Source organism: Thamnophis elegans, chromosome 17 (genome assembly GCF_009769535.1).
Source record: "Thamnophis elegans isolate rThaEle1 chromosome 17, rThaEle1.pri, whole genome shotgun sequence".
Lineage (NCBI taxonomy): Eukaryota > Metazoa > Chordata > Lepidosauria > Squamata > Colubridae > Thamnophis > Thamnophis elegans.
Genome location: NC_045557.1, coordinates 1,942,442 through 1,960,777, shown reverse-complemented (window position 1 = coordinate 1,960,777; position 18,336 = coordinate 1,942,442). Strand labels below are relative to the sequence as shown.

The window sequence follows — 18,336 nt, the reverse complement described above, 5'->3', positions numbered from 1 at the left end:
AAGGAATGGGCAGATGTGATCTCAGAACCACTGGACTAAGATGATCTACAATTATACTGTAGCCAGATAGCATAACAGCTAAAAAAATAATACTATTGCGAGAAAAATAATGCTCAATTCCAAAGATGCTGAACCTTCCCAAAGACCCGGAAAGCAAAAATTCTTGGTTTTCCTCCTCAATTACAAAGGAAACATTTTCAAAGGAAGCACCCCGAAAGAAAAAGGCCCATGCTTTTGCGCAAATGCTACACTTCAGTAGCTTAGCCATAAGAACATAGAACTATGGAGCATCTCTCGATAACAAATGGACCAAAGCTTTGAAAATCATTAGTTGATTGAGAGACAGCGATAACTCTCTTGGTGTACCCTATGTATACTTAGGCACAAGCCGTACTTACAAATGGGCTCCCTACTACTAAAAAGGGCAAACGGCATTCTCCCTCGAGTTGAACCACTGAAGCCCCACAATGTTTTTATGAATCACTGGAGGTTTCTGATATACTGCCTGCTTTGAACAATTCATCAGCTGGAAGAAGGAGAATGTGATGTCCACATTTTTAGTAACATGCAGACCGTTCATGAGTACAAGTTCCAATTTATATATAAATTACAGTTAAAAATAGAGTTAGGAACAGAATTCATCCTTAAACCCAGAAACTGCCTGTAACTCCTTATGAAAAGGACACGACATTGCAAACTGATTTGGGGAAAATAAATTGTACTGAAAAGTTATATATTGTGCTGTTAAAGTAAAGTGTGTTTACTTTGGTCTGTTCAAAATTTAGTTTCAAAGTTCTGTCACATTTTAGTCTGCAATCATCAGACTCCAAGAGAGAGATACAGAGTCAGGACCATGCGAAGTAGAACAAATTTCAATTTTAATGGATGTCAGTATGCAACCCCCCCCCCTCTTCCATGCATTTGGATCAATTTTCTTTTAAAGTATTTTAATTAGTAAACAGGCAACATATTCAAATTAAATATACTGGGATTCCATAAGCTGCCAACAATAACCTGCTAATGAACCTGCATCTCATACAGAATCATATGACTAATATTTTCTTTCTTCAAAATCTGCCCCTTACTGAAACTTAAACATATAGTAAAATGTGTTTTGTTGTTTCAATTAAGTTATCATGAACTGGAGAAATGAAGAGCTGCCTCTCCATCCATCCATCCATCCACCAAGAAATAGGAGTTAACTTTGCCATCTGCTCACCAGCATAAATAAATAATTCAGGCGCATTTAAATGCTTTTCCATAGTTCTCTAAATTCTTATGGCCCTGTGTAACTGGTCTTTCTCCTTTTTAATCTTTTCCTCGAGTCCAATTTCCTCATGTTTCTTTTCTTTTAACTTGTAGCTTGAAGCGTCTTTTTTTTAGTTGGTGTAAATTTCTTTACAAGACAGTAGATTTCTGAAAAGCAAGGCAAAAATATAGTAAATGCATTCTAAAGAATAATTGTATACAATGTGTAGCTGTGCATTTTTGGCAATATGTGGTCTCCAAGACACCCTTTGAGTTTTTTCTAAATCACAAAAGGAACCATTCAGAAAATTTTCCTAGTGACAGGGCTGCCAATCCAGATTGATTTTAACAATTTCTGTTGGTTTGTAGAGATTAGCAAAGAAGGGTTCACAGATCTTGTTAAGGGGGGGGGGATCAGTATAATATATTTTAGGGATTGTTGGAATATGCAATGAAAATTACAAAAAATTAATAATCTTCATATAACGGTGTGAAACAGGTTTGCTTCAGTTAAACAATTTGTCATTATTTGAGCAGAAAAAAAGGAACAGCTTAAAAATTCAAGAAGGTGCTGAAATCTGCTAATGGCGTTAAAAATGCAATGTGAAACATCAACATTCACCATGAAAAGTACTTGGTCTGTGCAAGATTCAAACAGAAAAAGAATTCACTCAGAACTGAGCAAAACTGAGCAATTACTCACCCCCATCTTATTAAATACTTGCTTATTAGGGCTTTAATTAACAGTAACCAGGGAAGAAAGGCATTCCTAAGGGCACTTTCAACTAAAGAGGGACAAAAACCATCTCCAAAGTCCACCGACAGTTGCTTGACAGGAAAGCAAATGAGTTGCCAGATCTCCGCTGCCGGCCAGTTTCAAAGCTATACTTGTGCCAAGCCTGTGCTGGGCGCTGACTTACTCTTTGAAGCACCACCTCCAGCTAAGAGTTTTCTTTTTCTTTTCTTTCCTCCAGCCCAAAACAGAGGAGGATTTTCTGTCTGAGGAAGCTAAGAGATGAGGCAATCAACTATTGACCCTTCAAGACAGAAACAAGAGACAGCTTACAGAATCCAAGGAAACCATTGGATTTAGTTTGGGAAATGCAGCCCTCCCCATCTGGAATTGCTCAGCAGTTTGCAATAGTCCTCCCCCCAACACGCCTCTTCTCCACCCACTGAAGTACAGAGATAAATGTTCCTCTGGTCTGGAGGATCCTCTTCGTTGGCCGGAATTCTTTGGAGGGAAGAGAGCAGGAATAATCCAAGTCCACCACCATGGGTAAGCATGAAAACGAGAACAGAGGCGAGCTTCTTTTGCTCGGCTGCAGAAACAGCCATGATTTCTCCAGGGTTTCCTGCGTAGCTCAGACTTTCCCAATGCAGAAGTTCAGGAACAGATGATGATCATTATTACTGTAACGCTTGTGCAATTTTTTTTTGATGCAAATAGCTTGGCAGGAGGTCAGGTATCAACTTTAATGCAGGTGTGCTTTAAAAGGTGTAACCTAACCCTCAGGGAGTTTAGCTTGTGAAGTGCAAAAGTACCAATGAGATTTCAGAACTTCTCTTTTTAGCAGCATTTTTCTTTCTGTCCCTAAAAATCCCGATTGGTTAAAAAACCCATTCTTATTGCCATAGGATGCCAATAACTCACACGCGTTTATTTCCAAAGATGAATACTTAGGATTCTGCTCTTTGCAATGGAGAAAAAAAAATACCTCTGCTTTTATATTATGTTTTTGCACTGTTTGATCCTCTGTATCTATGCTTGGAAGGAAGCCCCTATTTTCTTTGATAAGCGTTTTGGCTTAGCGTTTGCCGTTCCGATTACATATGAAACAGGTTTATCTGCGTTTTGGCATGTCTTTTTTAAAAAATTTTTTGAAACTTAAGTCCTTTACTTCTGGTGTCTTGTGTCCTCTAGAATCTCCCAACCACTGTTGTACCCTCCCTCAAAAAAAAATCCCCCGGAGGACAGCTCCTTCAGCAATGGCAAAAGGATCCTGTCATTGGCAGGAAAATGCATACAACGTCTCTCCAAATACTTTGCATTTTAACTCTCTTAGTTGGGGGGGGTCAAAGCCGGGTATGAGAAAGTGAGAATCTGGTCTAAAAAAATACTATTATTTGTATGCAATTCTGTCTTTCTCTCTTAAGATGGGTTGCTTTTTGTATTAGGAAATGAAGAAAAAAAGCAGAAAGGCACTTTGGGGAGAATATTAGCTCTTCCCAATCCCACCTCCACCCCCTAAAACTGTGTAGAAACAAGGGAACTGCGCCATAAAAGGTCTTATGTGGAAACACCCAGCGAGGTTGGCTTTTGAATAAATATAAGATTATGCTGTTTATATAAGCCTTTAAGTAAAGAGAAATGAGCATTCAGGCGGAAAGTCGTAGAGAGTATAAAGGTGAAAAAAAGGACTTATTTGAATTACCCATCTATAGAGGGAGGGAGCCAATGCTGTGCCATCTCTACTCAACCTTGCAATTAACCAACTAATTAATTTTGAGTCCAGGGCTCACTATCAGCCTCCTTGGGTTATTATGAGGGGAAAAAAAGGAATGGTCCAAGAATTGAAAACCATTCCTTGGTGTCAGTCGTACCTGTCCTTCCAGATGCTGCCGAGCCGTTCAAATTAAATGTGCAGTTTTAACATCCATGGACAAGTTTCTGTAGTTCTCTTGGAAATGTTTTCCAAAGTGCCATTTTTTTTCCCCTTCCTAAGGTGAAAGGAGCAACGGGCCCAAAAATCACCCAGCCGGCTTCATGCCTGAGTTAAGTTCTAGAACTCACCGTCCCCTGGTTTCCAGCCCGTTTCTTTCAACCCCTTCACCCACCTGGCTCTTACTGTTGGTTTTCCTGTCTGCTTCTGACTTTCTGAACCTTGCCTTTTCTTTTAATTTTGTTGGCTGGCTTGAGAACTTGCTTAGTAGAAAGTGGGTGTATAAGCTGAACAAATAGAATCCGATAACCGAGTTAACCTTGGCATGGACTTGCTCAGCAAGAAAGCTTTGTTGGTGGATTTAAAGAGGGAGGAGAAATTACCCCGGTACTCCTGGGATTGCTCAAGATGGGTAAAATTTGGGCTTCTAAAAAAATTAAAACAAATTAGCCTTATTGCAGTGATGGCTAACCTTATTGTCATCCCAGGGCAAAAGTGCGTGTACACACCCATGATGCAATGCGTACACAACCTCCTCTACACAACCCACCCCATAGTATACGGACGCAACTCCCCCCATACGATATGCCCTGCGCATGCATGGGCTTTCCTGTGCTCCCCCACCCCTCACGCATGTGTGTGCAATCTCCCACGTTTCCACGAGCACACACACGACCCCCTGCATGCACACACAACTCCATTCCGTGCACACACACCTCTGCGCATATACGGCAAAGACCCCAAAACCAGCTGGCCAGCGGGAGGGCACATGCACATGCGTGGTGGTGCTAGGTGGGCAACGCCTTGTGTGCCCGCAGAGAGGGCTCTGCGTGCCACTTACGGCACGCGTGCCATAGATTTGCCATCACGGGCCTATTGCAACAAAACCACGGACCCTCAAGATGAACCAATTCCACTTATGACTGGGATCCATTTGACCAAGATATGAAAAGCTATGGCATTCAGTAGATTAACAAGCTGCATGGATATATAATCATCTACCAGAAGGTGACGCTTCCTTTGATCCTTTCAGCTTCCATCCAACCCACCCAATAAACTCAGTTCTCTGCAGCCAAACCCACACGTAAAATTTGCTTGGCTCTCCCAGACGGAGTCGTAGCTGAAGGTTTTTTAAGATGGCATTTCCCCCAACTCCGGGATCCACTCAAATCCAGTCAAATAAGCCAATTAATATGGCTACTTTCAGCCGCAAGATAGACTCAGGAGGCCTGCTCTAACTCAGTTTCCACAGAAACTGACAAGCAACATCTACCTATCTTGCCTAAGCTTCGATTAGGAAGCCCGTCCAATTTAAAACCCATAATTTACTCGCAGCGCCAGATTGAGTGACAGAAACAAGAGACCCAGAATGCTAAGCCTGCAGCCAACGGTCTTCTGGCTACTTTAAAATTACGGCGGCTGGGTTTATACAGCGCGTTAAGCGATGGCTTAATCCGTAGTTTGTGCAACGAACCTTAATGGACTGGGTCCGCAGATGCTAAGCCGAAGCCCAATAAAACACCGGCACCCTTAGCACAATGAACTGTAGTGCAACTGATGAAGTTTGTCATGAGGATATATCTCCGTTTATGACGGTCTCGCTCCATCCTCAACAGCCATAAAGCCATTCGATGGTCATAATTTCTTCCTTTGTCTGTGGTTTAATACGTTACCTATTAAATCAAACAGGCCAATATGGGAAATCACGGCTGTATTGCTCTGTTGCAAGAGAATCAACAGCGAACACAAAAAGGAAGTGTGTTAAAGACCCAACAATTACTTGATGGGTTTTGCAAGAGGTAGGGGCCCACCCCTGGCCTCCAGATGTGCAGAGATAATGCAGACAATGCAATATAAATAAGCCAGTGAGGTAAATAGGTGTGGTCCAATCTGGGACTAAATGTCCCAGCCTCTTGAAGGGACATTGGGCAGTTTCTACGTTGGGTCATAAAGTGACCAGCTTCCCAGGGTCCCTGTGCGTAGAAGAGACTTGTTTTGGGATTGAGAGAGTTAAGTTCCCAAACACCCAGAAAGCATCACATGAGAAACGGAACATCTGCAATGATTTTGCAATTGCCCACCAAATGGTCTTCGGGCCAGTCCCACCACATCACTTGCGTGACGGCAGGGCAGCAACTGGGCAGTGGCCCAAGGAGGCTTGTGAAATGTTCTTCCCACTAGTCACGCGCGGGAATAAAATTTATGACAAGGGAGCGGCGCACAGCTTCCCTCCGAAGACTGGAAGCATCTGCTGCACAATCCTTGGCTAAGCCAAGGGGCTCTAGCGTTCAGAAGGTCCCGGTGGAATTGCTCCTTCGTGCCGTTTCCCTTCCCTCCCTCCACGCGCAGCCAGCATGAAACGTGGGACAGGCGCACGGCTGCGGATCCCGAGCCAAGCTGACCCACATTTCCCCAGACGCACGGAAGAGCTGATGTCCTGAAATCTTTCCCACACGGGTTGCTGCAAAGTCATAGGAGCCAGGGCTGGTTAGGAGCCCCAAAGGTTCCCTTGCTTCACAGGTAGACTGTTCATGAACCTGGAGGCTTGATTTCAGGATACCTACCAGGACTGCAGGAATGAAGTGCATTTGCAGCGTCAGCCAAATGACACCTGTAGCCAAGCGCAATTCACACTTACACTGTCACACAAAAGCTCCGGTCACTGCATGTCTCAAGATAGCTTATAAATTTGTCTGAATCCTTGAAAATGATTCATAGGTCAATAAAACCAACCATTTCCTTGGGGTGGAGCGGGAAATCACCATAACACTTAAATCATTGCATTTTAACCTACCAATCGCTGGGTTGCCACTGGGGCTTGTCCAGGGAAAACAGAGGTGCTGATTTCTAACTTGATTCCTAAGGAATCTTTCGACCCCCTTCCACGCAAACAAAAGAGGTCAAACTGAGCCAGAAAGATTCTGAAGAAGACAAAACTTCATTCTGCACCAAAGCAATGAAACTTAGGACAAGCTTTCAAACCAGGGCAATGCTATCCAATTTATTTTACTTAAATCACTTCTTTTAACACTCACCACACCCCTGATGTCTCGGTGGGGAAGGATATCCTTCAAGTCATGAGCACTAGCAACTTGAAATCTTAAAAGGACTCGCAGGAAGCTGAATTCAGCTCTAGAATTCCCCTACCTGAAGCTATGGAGAAATTTTTATCAGGAAAAGCCAGAAATTGGCACAGTATTTCAAAAGCCTCTCCCGAGCTGATGTCCTCTTGTGTGTTTTTAACTTTCTTTTTGTCCATTTCACATTGCAGCAAAATGTGGAGAGTGTGGGCCGGGATATAAAACCCCCTTGGATGCAATGAAAGGTGAGGAAACACCGTGTGTGTGTGTGTGCGTCCTAAAAGTGAAACCACTCTTGGATAATCATTGGGTCCTCAATATTTGCCTTGCACAAAACCTGACCCAATTACAGGGAATTTTCAACTTACAATTGGAAGGGACCTTGGAGGTCTTCTAGTCCAATCCCCTGCCTAGGCAGGAAACCCTATACCGTTTCAGACAAATGGCTATCCAACATCTTCTTAAAGACTTCCAGTGTTGGGGCATTCACGACTTCTGGAGGCAACTTCTGTTCCACTGATTAATTGTTCCCACTGTCAGGAAATTTCTCCTCAGTTCTAAGTTGCTTCTCTCCTTGATTAGTTTCCACCCATTGCTTCTTGTTCTACCCTCAGTATCTTTGGAGAATAGCTTGACTCCTTCTCCTTGCAGCAGCCCCCTATCACTAAATGAATAATCATTTAGGCATCATTCGAAGTTATATGTAACTTATATGCAACTTTCCTCGCCTTTCTTCCAAAAGGGCCACGGGAAGAGATTGTCTACCTGCCTTGCATCTACCGAAACACTGGAACAAAAAAACCGGATTATTTGGCCACTGTGGATGTCGACCCCAAATCCCGGACTTATTGCCAAGTAGGTTTAATTCAGTATCTGTGCTCAGATCTTAAATTCAAAGCTGCTTTATCTTAACAGCAGCTCAATATCCTAATCACGGCAAATGGGAGAGCTTTGAGCAAAGCAAATCCCAAGATAGGGAAGGCGCTTTGGGAATGACTTGATGTCTCTACCCAGCATAGATAGGATACACCTCATTTTTAAACGCTTAATGGCGGACTTTTTGATTCACAGAAATGAGCCCGCGGTTTTCTCCTTGCTTCAAATGCTGCTTTTCTCTCGTCTTTTAGGAAGAAATGTTTAAATCTTAGAAAGAATCTGAGCACACCTGGGCTTTTAGATGACTCTCTTTCCATCAAGCCTTGGGGGTGGGGAGGAAACCCCAGGATTCTCAAGATTTAATTCCACATTATCAGGAAGAAATTGCTGTCCAATATAGCAAAGTATCTCCAGATACTTTGTGGTTCCTTCAAAGCTGAAGGCAAACAGTTCTCTTCCCTGCCGTCTGTTGGGAAACCTGAGCCTGCAGTTGTCTTTATTTGCTGCCTAAAATTCCAGTTGGAGAGCGTCTCCTTTCAGATCAAATGCCAATCGCTTCCTTTCTTTTTTCCTGGAGCAATCTGGGGGTTGCAGTCCCTCGGGATTTACCCAGGACAACTGGCCCAACAGTTGTCGAACTCAAGCAGCTGCTCAAATCTTAAACCGCGGACTTTTCCTGCAGAGGACATGTTTTGTGGTTATTTCAGCGATACTGCCGATATCTGAAATCCTGCGTTCTTGATTGACACGCCGTGCAAGCCCATTTCATAACCTCCGTTTTTATCTTTACCATGGGGTGGGTGGGGAGGGAGATAACCCAAAGTTCTGCATTCCAAAAAACGTTGGCTAATAATTATGGGCCCAAAGACCAACAACCCTCTCTCAAAGAATTTAGAAATCGGAAACCACCAAGGATTCCTGCACGCTTTGTGGCCTGAGTAATGCAAGACGTTTACCCATCCACACCCACCCTCCCAATTCCCAGCAATAGGTTCTTCCAATAAATCATGTTAAATTGCTTGTTTGGGGTGTGTGTGTGTGTGTGTGTGTGTGTGTGTGTACAGACATGTGAGCTGATTCACTTCAAGCCTTGTTTTGCATTCTAAGGCTCTCCAATCTTGGCAATTTTAAGACTTGTGGACTTCAACTCCCAGAATTCTTCAGCCAGCACTTCAGGTCCACAGTTGCCAAGGACGGAGACCCCTAGGGGTTGATTAAAATAATCGGGGGGGGGAGAGAAGAATAAAGGGGCAGAGCATTGCAAGACATTAAGTTCAGACAAGAAATGACACAAGTCAGCTTTAGAACTGAACTCTCTTTGGGCTACGTAAGGCTGCACTTGGGAATAGGGCATGTATAGTAAATGTATAGCAAAAAGGCTCTAGAAAGAGTGCAGGGGGAGGAACACGAGCTCTTTGAGAACCTGTCCAAAGGGCCCAAGCAGGGGTGAAATCCACTTACTGGTTCAGTAGCAATGTGAGCGTGCACACACTTGCTTCACTCACACGTGCCACCTCTGCGCATGCAAACTGTAAGTGCAGGTAATGCAAAAGTAAGCGAACAGCGGGGGGGGGGGGAAATCCACAATGCCACACGATTTAGATTATAAGTCGTGCATCACAGCTGATCGTCGGGGAAACTGGTTCGCCCGAACCGGTCGCATTTCTTTTCCTACCGATTCGGGCAAACCATTCCGAACCGGTAGAATTTCACCGCTGGTCCTAAGTGGGCTCTGCCACTCCACAGGTCATCCACCGCCTGCCGATGCCCAACGTTAACGATGAGCTGCACCATTCCGGCTGGAATGCCTGCAGCAGCTGCTTCGGAGACACCACCAAGAAGCGCAACCGTCTCATTCTTCCCAGCTTGATCTCGTCCCGGATTTATGTGATCGACACCGGCACCAACCTGAGGGCCCCCAGGATCCACAAGGTACACACGTCCGGCCTGGCTGGTGCTGAGCGGGCCCCTCAGAAGGGGACTTCACAGAACCACCTTCCTTCTCTTCCCCTTGCAAGCTTCTTTCGCCCTGGGGACCGACACGCCCCATTTTTCGCCCCGTACAAAGCTTGGAGGGTGAAGGGCTGGGTGTATCTATCCGTGGTGCATCTGCCCATCCTCACTTCTTCGCAATGGTCTTGCATGATTGCAGGTGGTCGAGCCCATTGACCTCTACTGGAAGTGCAACTTGGCAAATCCTCACACCTCACATTGCCTGGGCAATGGCGAAATCATGATTAGCACCATGGCTGACCCTTCTGGCAATGGAAAAGGTATGTCTTTTTAATGTTCCTTTTTAAATTCTGCCTTTGTTATTTTTTATAAATAACTCAAGGGAGGGCTGACATATCTAATACTCTTTGTGTGCCCAATCACAACTGGATAATAAAATATTCTGGATTAATAGAGTTGGAAGGGATCCTGTAGCTTTGCTGGCTGAGGAACTCTGGGAATTGAAGTCCACAAGTCTTAAAGTTGCCAAGGTTGGAGACCCCTTTGTGGCGAGATGGTCGGCTATTAAGCTTAACAAATAAACAATGTTTTGTTTTCCCCTGCAGGGGGTTTTGTCCTGCTGGACGGTGAGACCTTTGAGGTGAAGGGCAACTGGGAAAAAGGCAGCAAAGTCCCACCGTTTGGCTACGATTTCTGGTACCAGCCCAGGCACAACGTCTTGATGAGCACGGAGTGGGGAACGCCCAAGTGCTTCGCCTACGGGTTCAACCCAGCAGATTTGGAGAAAGGTGAGAGAACGGCTCCTTGCTGTCCTTGCATCTGAGAGGCCTCTTCCAGGAGTTCCACAGGCACCGGGTATCTTCAGAGAAGCCAAGCAGGCAGATCAAGAAGAACCTGGTTGGAAGCATCTTCCATGGTCCAGAAGATGGAGTTGAGGTCCAGAATAAAGACTGGAGAAGAAAGAGGCGAAGCTAGGCAGGAATTGAGGTCCGAGGGCCAATGAGATTCAAGGCAGCATCTCTTCCCACCAATGAGGAGACACTTAGAGGAGGAGCCTTAATAGGGCACAGATGGATCACAAGGCAGCCAGGAGCTACAGAAGGGTGGAGGCCAATTTCTCAAGAAGTTGGACTATTATATTATAAATAGCTATCATTAACTATTTGGTGGTGAGGTCCAGTTCACATCTGTAGGGGATCCAGAGGAAATGTGTGTGTGTATGCACATGTGTTGTGAAATTACACAGGCCAGTTTCAGAACCTGGCTCAAACTCATATTATCTACCAGGAATGAGTAGAGAAAGAAAACTTACCAATAAAGGAGAATATTTGTAGCTCCGGATTGAAACCAAGGCTCCTTGGTGCTCTCCGAGCTTGGTTGTTTTCTTGCAGACGCTTCATGACCCAACTAGGAAACATCATCAGGGCTAGTGAGGTTTGCTGCAAATGCTCCTTCTAGCAGCAATGAGGTTTCCTAGCTGGATCATGAACTCTGTGTGCAGGAAGACAGCCAAACCCAGAGAGCACCGAGGATCCCGCAAAGAAAACACACTAGTAACCAAACCCCACTCCCTCCTTCCCTCCCTCCGTTCCCACAATCATCTTTTTCTTCTCTCACGCCCACTTCCGAAGGCTGCTATGGTGGAAACATCAACGTGTGGGATTGGACCACTCATGAATTCATCCAGACCATCGACGTGGGCAAGAACTCCATTCCGCTGGAGATCCGATTTCTCCACGATCCGGATGCAGCCGAGGGGTACATCGGCTGCGCCCTCAGCAGCGCCGTCCACCGTTTCTACAAGACCCCGGTAAACAAAACAAAAAAAAAACGAATCAAAGAAAAGAGAAATAATTGCAGCAGAACAGAGCGTAGAAGAGTGTCTGGGAAGAGCTCACAGCTGAGCACAGGCACACAGCCAACACCCCAGAGCTTTAGAGGGTGTGGTTAGGCCCTCTAGAATTTTTAGGGTCCTGAGAACTGCTGCCTATTAAACAAGCCAGGCACATTCCCCCCCCCTACCCCCCCAATGTTCATATTTTGGAGGATTTTCCTTTGTATTTCGGAATGCAGAAAGGTGACCTCGAAATGCTACCTAGCTACCCCGTTTCCCTGAAAATAAGATCATCCAAGATTTGGATGGTCTTATTTTCAGAGAAAATAAGTCAACAAGACAGCCAAGGTCAACTTGGTGCCACAACTGGGCCACCCAAATCCGAGTAGGGGTTCCCGAGTCACAGATTGCCAAGGTGTGTGCCACAAATTCACCCCTTCCGGTCCTTCCTTGCGTCACCAAACGTCAACTGGCAGATCATGTAAAAGAAATCAGATAAACATGCCTCTTCGTTTAGTTTTTTGCTCTGGCGTGCAGTGCCCGGAGTTTCAAGAGAGTGGTAATTAATAAATATAATGAGTAAACAATTATCTCTAACCTGCCCCTTTGCTAAGTGGTTCCTGGGCATGCTCTAAAACGGAACTGCTAAGTAACCTGGCCTGAAGGCATAGGTGTCTCTGTGGATTGGGCTACACCAAGGATAACTCCTCCCCTTCTGGCTATTTTCCCCCCCTTCAGGAAGGAACTTGGGCAGAAGAAAAGGTGATCCAAATTCCCACCAAGAAGGTCGAAGGATGGCTTCTCCCGGAAATGCCAGGCTAGTGCAACGAGCTGTATATTGATTGTTTCTGTAATCGATCCAAGTTGTGTTCCTCCACCAATAACAGATTTAAAAGTCTTGCTTTGGAACTAAATTCAAACTCTAGCTAGATATAAACTTCCAGCATCTCATCTCCGAGACAGGAGGGTTTCCCCTTCTTTAATTTATTCCTTTGATCACTTATTAGAGGATCCAGGGAAAGCCGTGGCATTAGCAAGTTGCTATATTCGTTACACAAGACGGGTTTTGTAGCGGTAGCTACAGAAGAAATATTGACTTGTTGTATAAAGGCGGTAAATGTCTCAGCTGTGACTTTCAACGCGACTTTACGCAACCAACGATGTGGTCTTTGCGCAACGAGTCCATATTTCTGTTGGATGCGTGCAAAATCTGCTCCTGGCCCAGCTGGGAATTTTGGGGTGAAACTGGTTCCTCCTGCAACTTGCTGCCTCCTGTTAACATGAAGCTCTCCCGTAGGTTTGATCACCGATATCCTGATCTCCCTGGATGACCGCTTCCTCTACTTCAGCAACTGGCTTCACGGAGACATCCGTCAATATGACATTTCCGACCGTCGGAAGCCCAAGCTGGTGGGACAGGTAGACTCTGGGGCAGGGGAGGGGATGCAGGGCTGCTGGGAGTCGCTGAGTCTGCGGGTGATGAGGGACATCCTCACCCAACCATGTCTCCGCCCATGCAGGTGTTTCTGGGAGGAAGCATTGTCAAAGGGGGCCCCGTCAAAGTGATCGATGACCCAGAACTGGACTGCCAGCCGGATCCATTCGTCATCAAGGTGGGTCTTCTCCACACCTGGATTATTTTTACTTTTTCTCTTTGTTAGGTCACCATCTCAACTGTCTTCCAAAGAACCTCTCTGTCCATTCTGAAATTTCATTTTCACAATGGTGGAAGCAGTGGTGGGTTGCACCTACCGGCTTTCTGATCGTGCGCGCGTGCCTGCCTGACTCACGCTGCACACGCATGCACAATCCACCGTCCCTGCAACAACCAGCTGATTGTCGGGGCACCGTACGCTTTGCATGTGTGCGCAATTTGCCTTTTGCCATAAAAACAGGTACAGAGCAGGCCGGCAGGCAGGCCAAAAGAGCCACTGTACCGGTTCGTTCTCAGCTGGTCCGGGCCAGTACCGGATCAGCCGAACCAAGCCGAACTGGCAGCAACCCACCTCTGGGTGCGAGGGATGTTCAGCTCCGCAGGAAATTTCACGGCCAAACCATTTTTGTAGAACACAGAACAACCAGGTTGGAAGGACCTTGGAGGTCTTCTAGTCCAGGGGGGGTCCAACCTTGGCAACTGTAAGGCTTGTGGACTTCAGCTCTCAGAATCCCCCAGCCAGCATGGGGAATTCTGGCTCAAAGCCTTCTCTGCCTCTTGGGTCCCAAGTTAAGTCGTGCGTGTTTTCTTGTCCTTCGCAGGGCAAGAGAGTTCAAGGTGCCCCACAAATGATCCAGCTGAGCCTGGACGGAAAACGGCTGTACGTCAGCACCTCTCTCTACAGCGGATGGGATAAGCAGTTCTACCCAGACATGGTCAAGTAAGACGGCCTTTCCTTCGCTTTTTTCCTTTGTTTATTAAAAAACAGAAACAAACTTGGAAGATCCTCAAGCAGAAATAAATCTGGAAGTTGCGTGGTGGAGTTTTTGATGGTTGCTAGAGTCATTAGGCCTCAGTTCACTGTTCGCATGGAATTTAAAATGACATTTTAAATAAACATAAAAGGCATTTCTTCTTTCAGGCTAGGGAGTTACGTTTGTGTGTCCGCAGCGTCGACTTCCAGAGTAGGGAGAATCCATCCATCTTCGAGTTTTGTGACTGTAGTTGTCCTCAGAAATGCATGGTAAAATTCTCTTTTGTCTTCTTTTTTTTCCCCCTCCCCAGGGAAGGCTCCGTCATGTTGCAAATCGATGTGGATAGCAAGAAAGGAGGCTTAAAAGTGAACGAAAAGTTCTTAGTGGATTTCGGGAAAGAGCCAAATGGGCCAGCGCTGGCCCACGAGATCCGCTATCCGGGCGGCGACACCACTTCCGATATCTGGATCTAACGATCTCCCCGTCTTCGAGCTGTCACGCTAATAAGTTTTTTCCTTGAGATGCTACTTCTTCCTCGCCTGCTTCTGTGTGCGGTTCCCTCTAGATGGGATATTCCTTGTTCTGCCACAAGAGGTCGCTCACACCCCCTGCATCCTCTTTGCTGTGACCATGTCTTAACCCCAGGACTTTTGATACAAGATTTTAAGCATCTCCCGTGTTCCCAGTTTTGCCCCGCTTTCACTGTTGTGTAGCCAGGGAATTGCACGTTTTTACCCAGAAGAAAATATTTTAGACAATAATTTTTCCCACAATTTTCTCAGGGAAGGCACGAGAGCACAAAGCCCATGTTTTTCTATCCTGAGACTCCTGTAGCCGAGGCGCCCCTCGAAATGCTATGGGATTAAATTAACAAAGCAACTGATCTGATCGCTTGTGTGCAGACAGTCCTCGACTTACAACCATGACCAGCATTTTCATGGCTAAGCAAGGAAATTGTGAAGTGAGCCCTTTTTTCATCATGGCAGCTGAGCGAAATCACTGCAGTTATTCAAGTCAATCACGAGCTGAGTCCGACGTCCCGCACTGCTTGTTGGAAGGTCGCAAATATCGATCGCATGACCCAGGAAGCTGCGGCCGTTGTAACTTCATAAGTGCGAGGATCAGTCATAAGTCCCTTTTCAGCACTTTTGAGTGGTCGTTAAGCAAATGGTTGTAAGTCGAGCACTAACTGTATTCCGAGTAATACAAACTCATCTCGTGGTTTTTTTGGGCAAATGTCAAATCTTTTTAATTATGGAACCCAGGGTTGTTTGTGACTTAATGAGCAATGGAGCCATTCTCGGAACATCTTAGCATTCCCTCTAGCATAATGCTTCAGAAACAGAATAATATATTTCTTTATCTTTGCTACTCACGGTTCTTTTAAAAAAAATAAAATAATAATTTTTCAAAGGGTTTCTCGCCTACGCAGATTTCTTCTCTCCAATCTGACTGTGGGCTAATCACCAAGAGCCACCTGCCGTCACGAGACCTCTGCGGTCGCCCCTCCGGTCATAACATTAAGGGCAGGTGGCAAAGGCGTGTTTCTCACGAAGTGCGTGAAGCTGAAACCTAAACGTCTGGAGCCCAGGGCTCCGGGGCTCCCGGCAGTATTCACACTTTCATTTTCAGCTCTGAAATATCTAGCCCTTTAATCTACGGAGAGGAAAACAGAGAGCCAAATAAGCGGTAATTGCCCTCCGAACCCTTCGTAGAAAGCCGGTTCAGTAGCTTAACAAGCCCTAATTTGATAAAGCGTTGGAACGCCGGATTGTGCGAGTGCGCCTTTTATGTTAAAAGATATCGCACCCAACAACTGTCGCCCAGTTGGGCTGCCTTCACAGAACCCGAATCAAACTTTGAATGGTCCAAGTCCATAGGGTGTGAAGGTTGAGGAAAGGGCTTTGGAGATCACCTAGACTAACCCCCTTGTCCGGTTTGAGAATGCAAAGGGATCAGACAGACATGCCGTTCGCCTTCATTCGGGACGATGCTACAAGGGGTGAAATCCAGCAGGTTCTGGAGAACCGGTAGCGGAAATTTTGAATACTTCGGAGAACCAGCAAATGCCACCTCGGGCTGGCCCCAGAGTGGGGTGGGAATGGCGATTTTGCAGTATCCTTCCCCTGCCACACCCATCAAGCCACACCACGCCCACCAAGCCACGCGCACAGAACCAGTAGTTAAAAAAAATTGAATTTCACCACTGGATGCTACCTGAAGGTCTTGTGAATGTGGGTGGCTACAGATCATTTTCTATCAACCCCCCCCCCCCAAAAAAAAATAGAAGGGAAGGCAGATGGATAAAATCTTACGGAGAGCAAGAGGAGGCAAGAAAGTTTTAAAAGTTGTGTAACTTCTGGCTAAGAAGGTAGAGCTGAACGAAAGAGATTGAAAGAAGGAAGGTGGGTGGGAGGGAGGTAAGACGCAATTAATCACTTCTGAAATCCCAACAGCAGAGTCATCGAAGGACACCAACTGACTGGCCCTCAGCACAAGGAAGAGCTTAGCAGGCGTCACTTATGTGTGATTGACACAACTCCAGATTGACATGAGTCGTGCTTTTCAGAGGGATTAGATGAATCAACAAATGAGATGCGGACTGGAGGACCGATTGCCTATCTCAGGCTGGAAAGCTTAGGCAGTAAGGATCTGAAGGAGTATGTCAAAGTTTAGAATAGACTAATGGTAGCGTTGAAAGGGACCTTGGAGGTCTTCTAGTCCAACCCTCTGCTTGAGCAGAAGAGCCTATACACCATTCCAGACGAATGGTTGTCCAATCGCACCTACAACCTCTGGAGGGAAGCTGTTCCACTGATTGATGGCTCTCACTGTCAAGAAAGTTCTCCTTAGTTCTAGGTTGCTTCTCCCCTTGGTTAGTTTCCTAGCCAGAATGGAGCTAATAATCCACAATTGTGGGGGGAAGAAAGATACCGAGCGAAAACGCTGAGCTCCTGAAAAGAAGCCGAGCCACCAGGCAGAACTCCAATTTTCTCAGTTTCATGCCCTCCCGGTGCTTTTTCTGACTTGACTTTCTAGAACAGCAAGTTTCGCGGTTCGGTTTCCTCTCCCCTCGTCTCATCCACACAAAAAGTAACGTGGTATTATTTCAAAATGTGATAAGTGATAAGATGGGAGGTGAGTTAATATCTGGGGTGAGATTTGGCCCACTGTGTTTGCTGGATCCAAATTCTGAGCTTTCCTGGGGTTCGGAGAAGAAAGTTGCTGACGACTCCAATTGTAGTTTCTCGAGAACGCAACGCAACTAAAAAAACTTTGCTTTACTCCGGGAGGCAGATAACGTGCAGGCAAGGCCTCCATTCCTTTCGGGAAACTCTCCGAATCTCTCCATTCGACTGAACCTTTCAAAACTCAGTGCGCGTCATCTGAACCTCAGATGAAAAATATTAAGTACACATTCACATCTGCCAGGGCAGATGTTTCACTGGAATTGTGGTTTCTGCTGTTGGGTTGCTGGGTAAAAGGGAAGACGGAGTGAGAGAAATTAAAGCCGTAAATCAATTTTCTGTTTCCAGCCGAGGGTTGCACGGACCAAATCCATCTGCAGACATGATGGAATCTCAGAACTCGCACGCAGAACCCAGCTTGTTTCAGCAGGGGTATCTTTTGTACTGGTTTAACATGTTGCCATTCTCAATGCGCCCCCAAATTGCATTCACCCTTTGAATCTGGATTTTCACAAAGAAGCTGGGGGAGCCAGAAAACCCGAAGAGGTGATGGGGCTTCAGATAAGAATCAGATAAGAATCAGGAGTAATTAAAAGGCTGGGAGAAGAAGTCGAAACAGATGCCAGGGGGCCTCGGGCTCTGAACAGCCCCACAGGGTGTGGAATCAGCTGGCAGAGCGTCTCGGGTGGGAGATGGCGGGAGGGAAGGAGGGAGGGTTGTTTGGCCCTTTGGGGTTTCAAGAATCAGCTCTTTCTTTCCTTGAGTTCCTTCCGGTGACCACGCCTTCTGGGGGAAGACTCGCTGTGGCTCTCCAGGGTTATATAAACCACCCGCAAGCAACCTGGAGAATGTCAGGTGTGCGAGTCCAGGCGGAGCAGAAGAGAGAGAGGGCGAAATGTTCCAACATCAAAGAAAGGATGCTGAGGACCTTCCCGAGTTGCTGACTAAAGGTAGGAAGTCATCTCTTCTCTTGCCTCTCGGACATCCGACTTCTGCCCCAATTCCACCTGTTGGCAGCCTTTCTCAAAAGACCCACATCACTGTTGCAAAAGTGGGGGTCACACCTCACAGGTGCTCCGTGTTGG

The 18,336-nt window shown here is 46.0% G+C and overlaps 1 protein-coding gene across 1 annotated transcript; it reads left to right on the top strand.

The window, feature by feature from the left end:
* Positions 1-2,415: 2,415 nt before the first annotated feature.
* On the top strand, positions 2,416-15,479 carry LOC116519929 (methanethiol oxidase-like). Its single transcript, XM_032234034.1, has 12 exons — positions 2,416-2,527; positions 7,183-7,236; positions 7,734-7,846; positions 9,614-9,799; positions 10,020-10,140; positions 10,426-10,608; positions 11,452-11,630; positions 12,393-12,471; positions 12,952-13,073; positions 13,175-13,267; positions 13,911-14,029; positions 14,374-15,479. The coding sequence occupies exons 1-12, from the start codon at positions 2,524-2,526 to the stop codon at positions 14,534-14,536; spliced, it is 1,416 nt and encodes a 471-aa protein (XP_032089925.1). The 5' UTR covers positions 2,416-2,523; the 3' UTR covers positions 14,537-15,479.
* The last annotated feature ends 2,857 nt before the right edge of the window (positions 15,480-18,336 follow it).

What these genes read in the sequence shown, in the direction of transcription:
- LOC116519929 (XM_032234034.1), top strand. An exon ending in CCCAGCAGATTTGGAGAAAG is followed by an intron (nt 10,609 to 11,451) that starts GTGAGAGAACGG and finishes CCACTTCCGAAG; the next exon opens with GCTGCTATGGTGGAAACATC. An exon ending in TTCTACCCAGACATGGTCAA is followed by an intron (nt 14,030 to 14,373) that starts GTAAGACGGCCT and finishes CCCCCTCCCCAG; the next exon opens with GGAAGGCTCCGTCATGTTGC.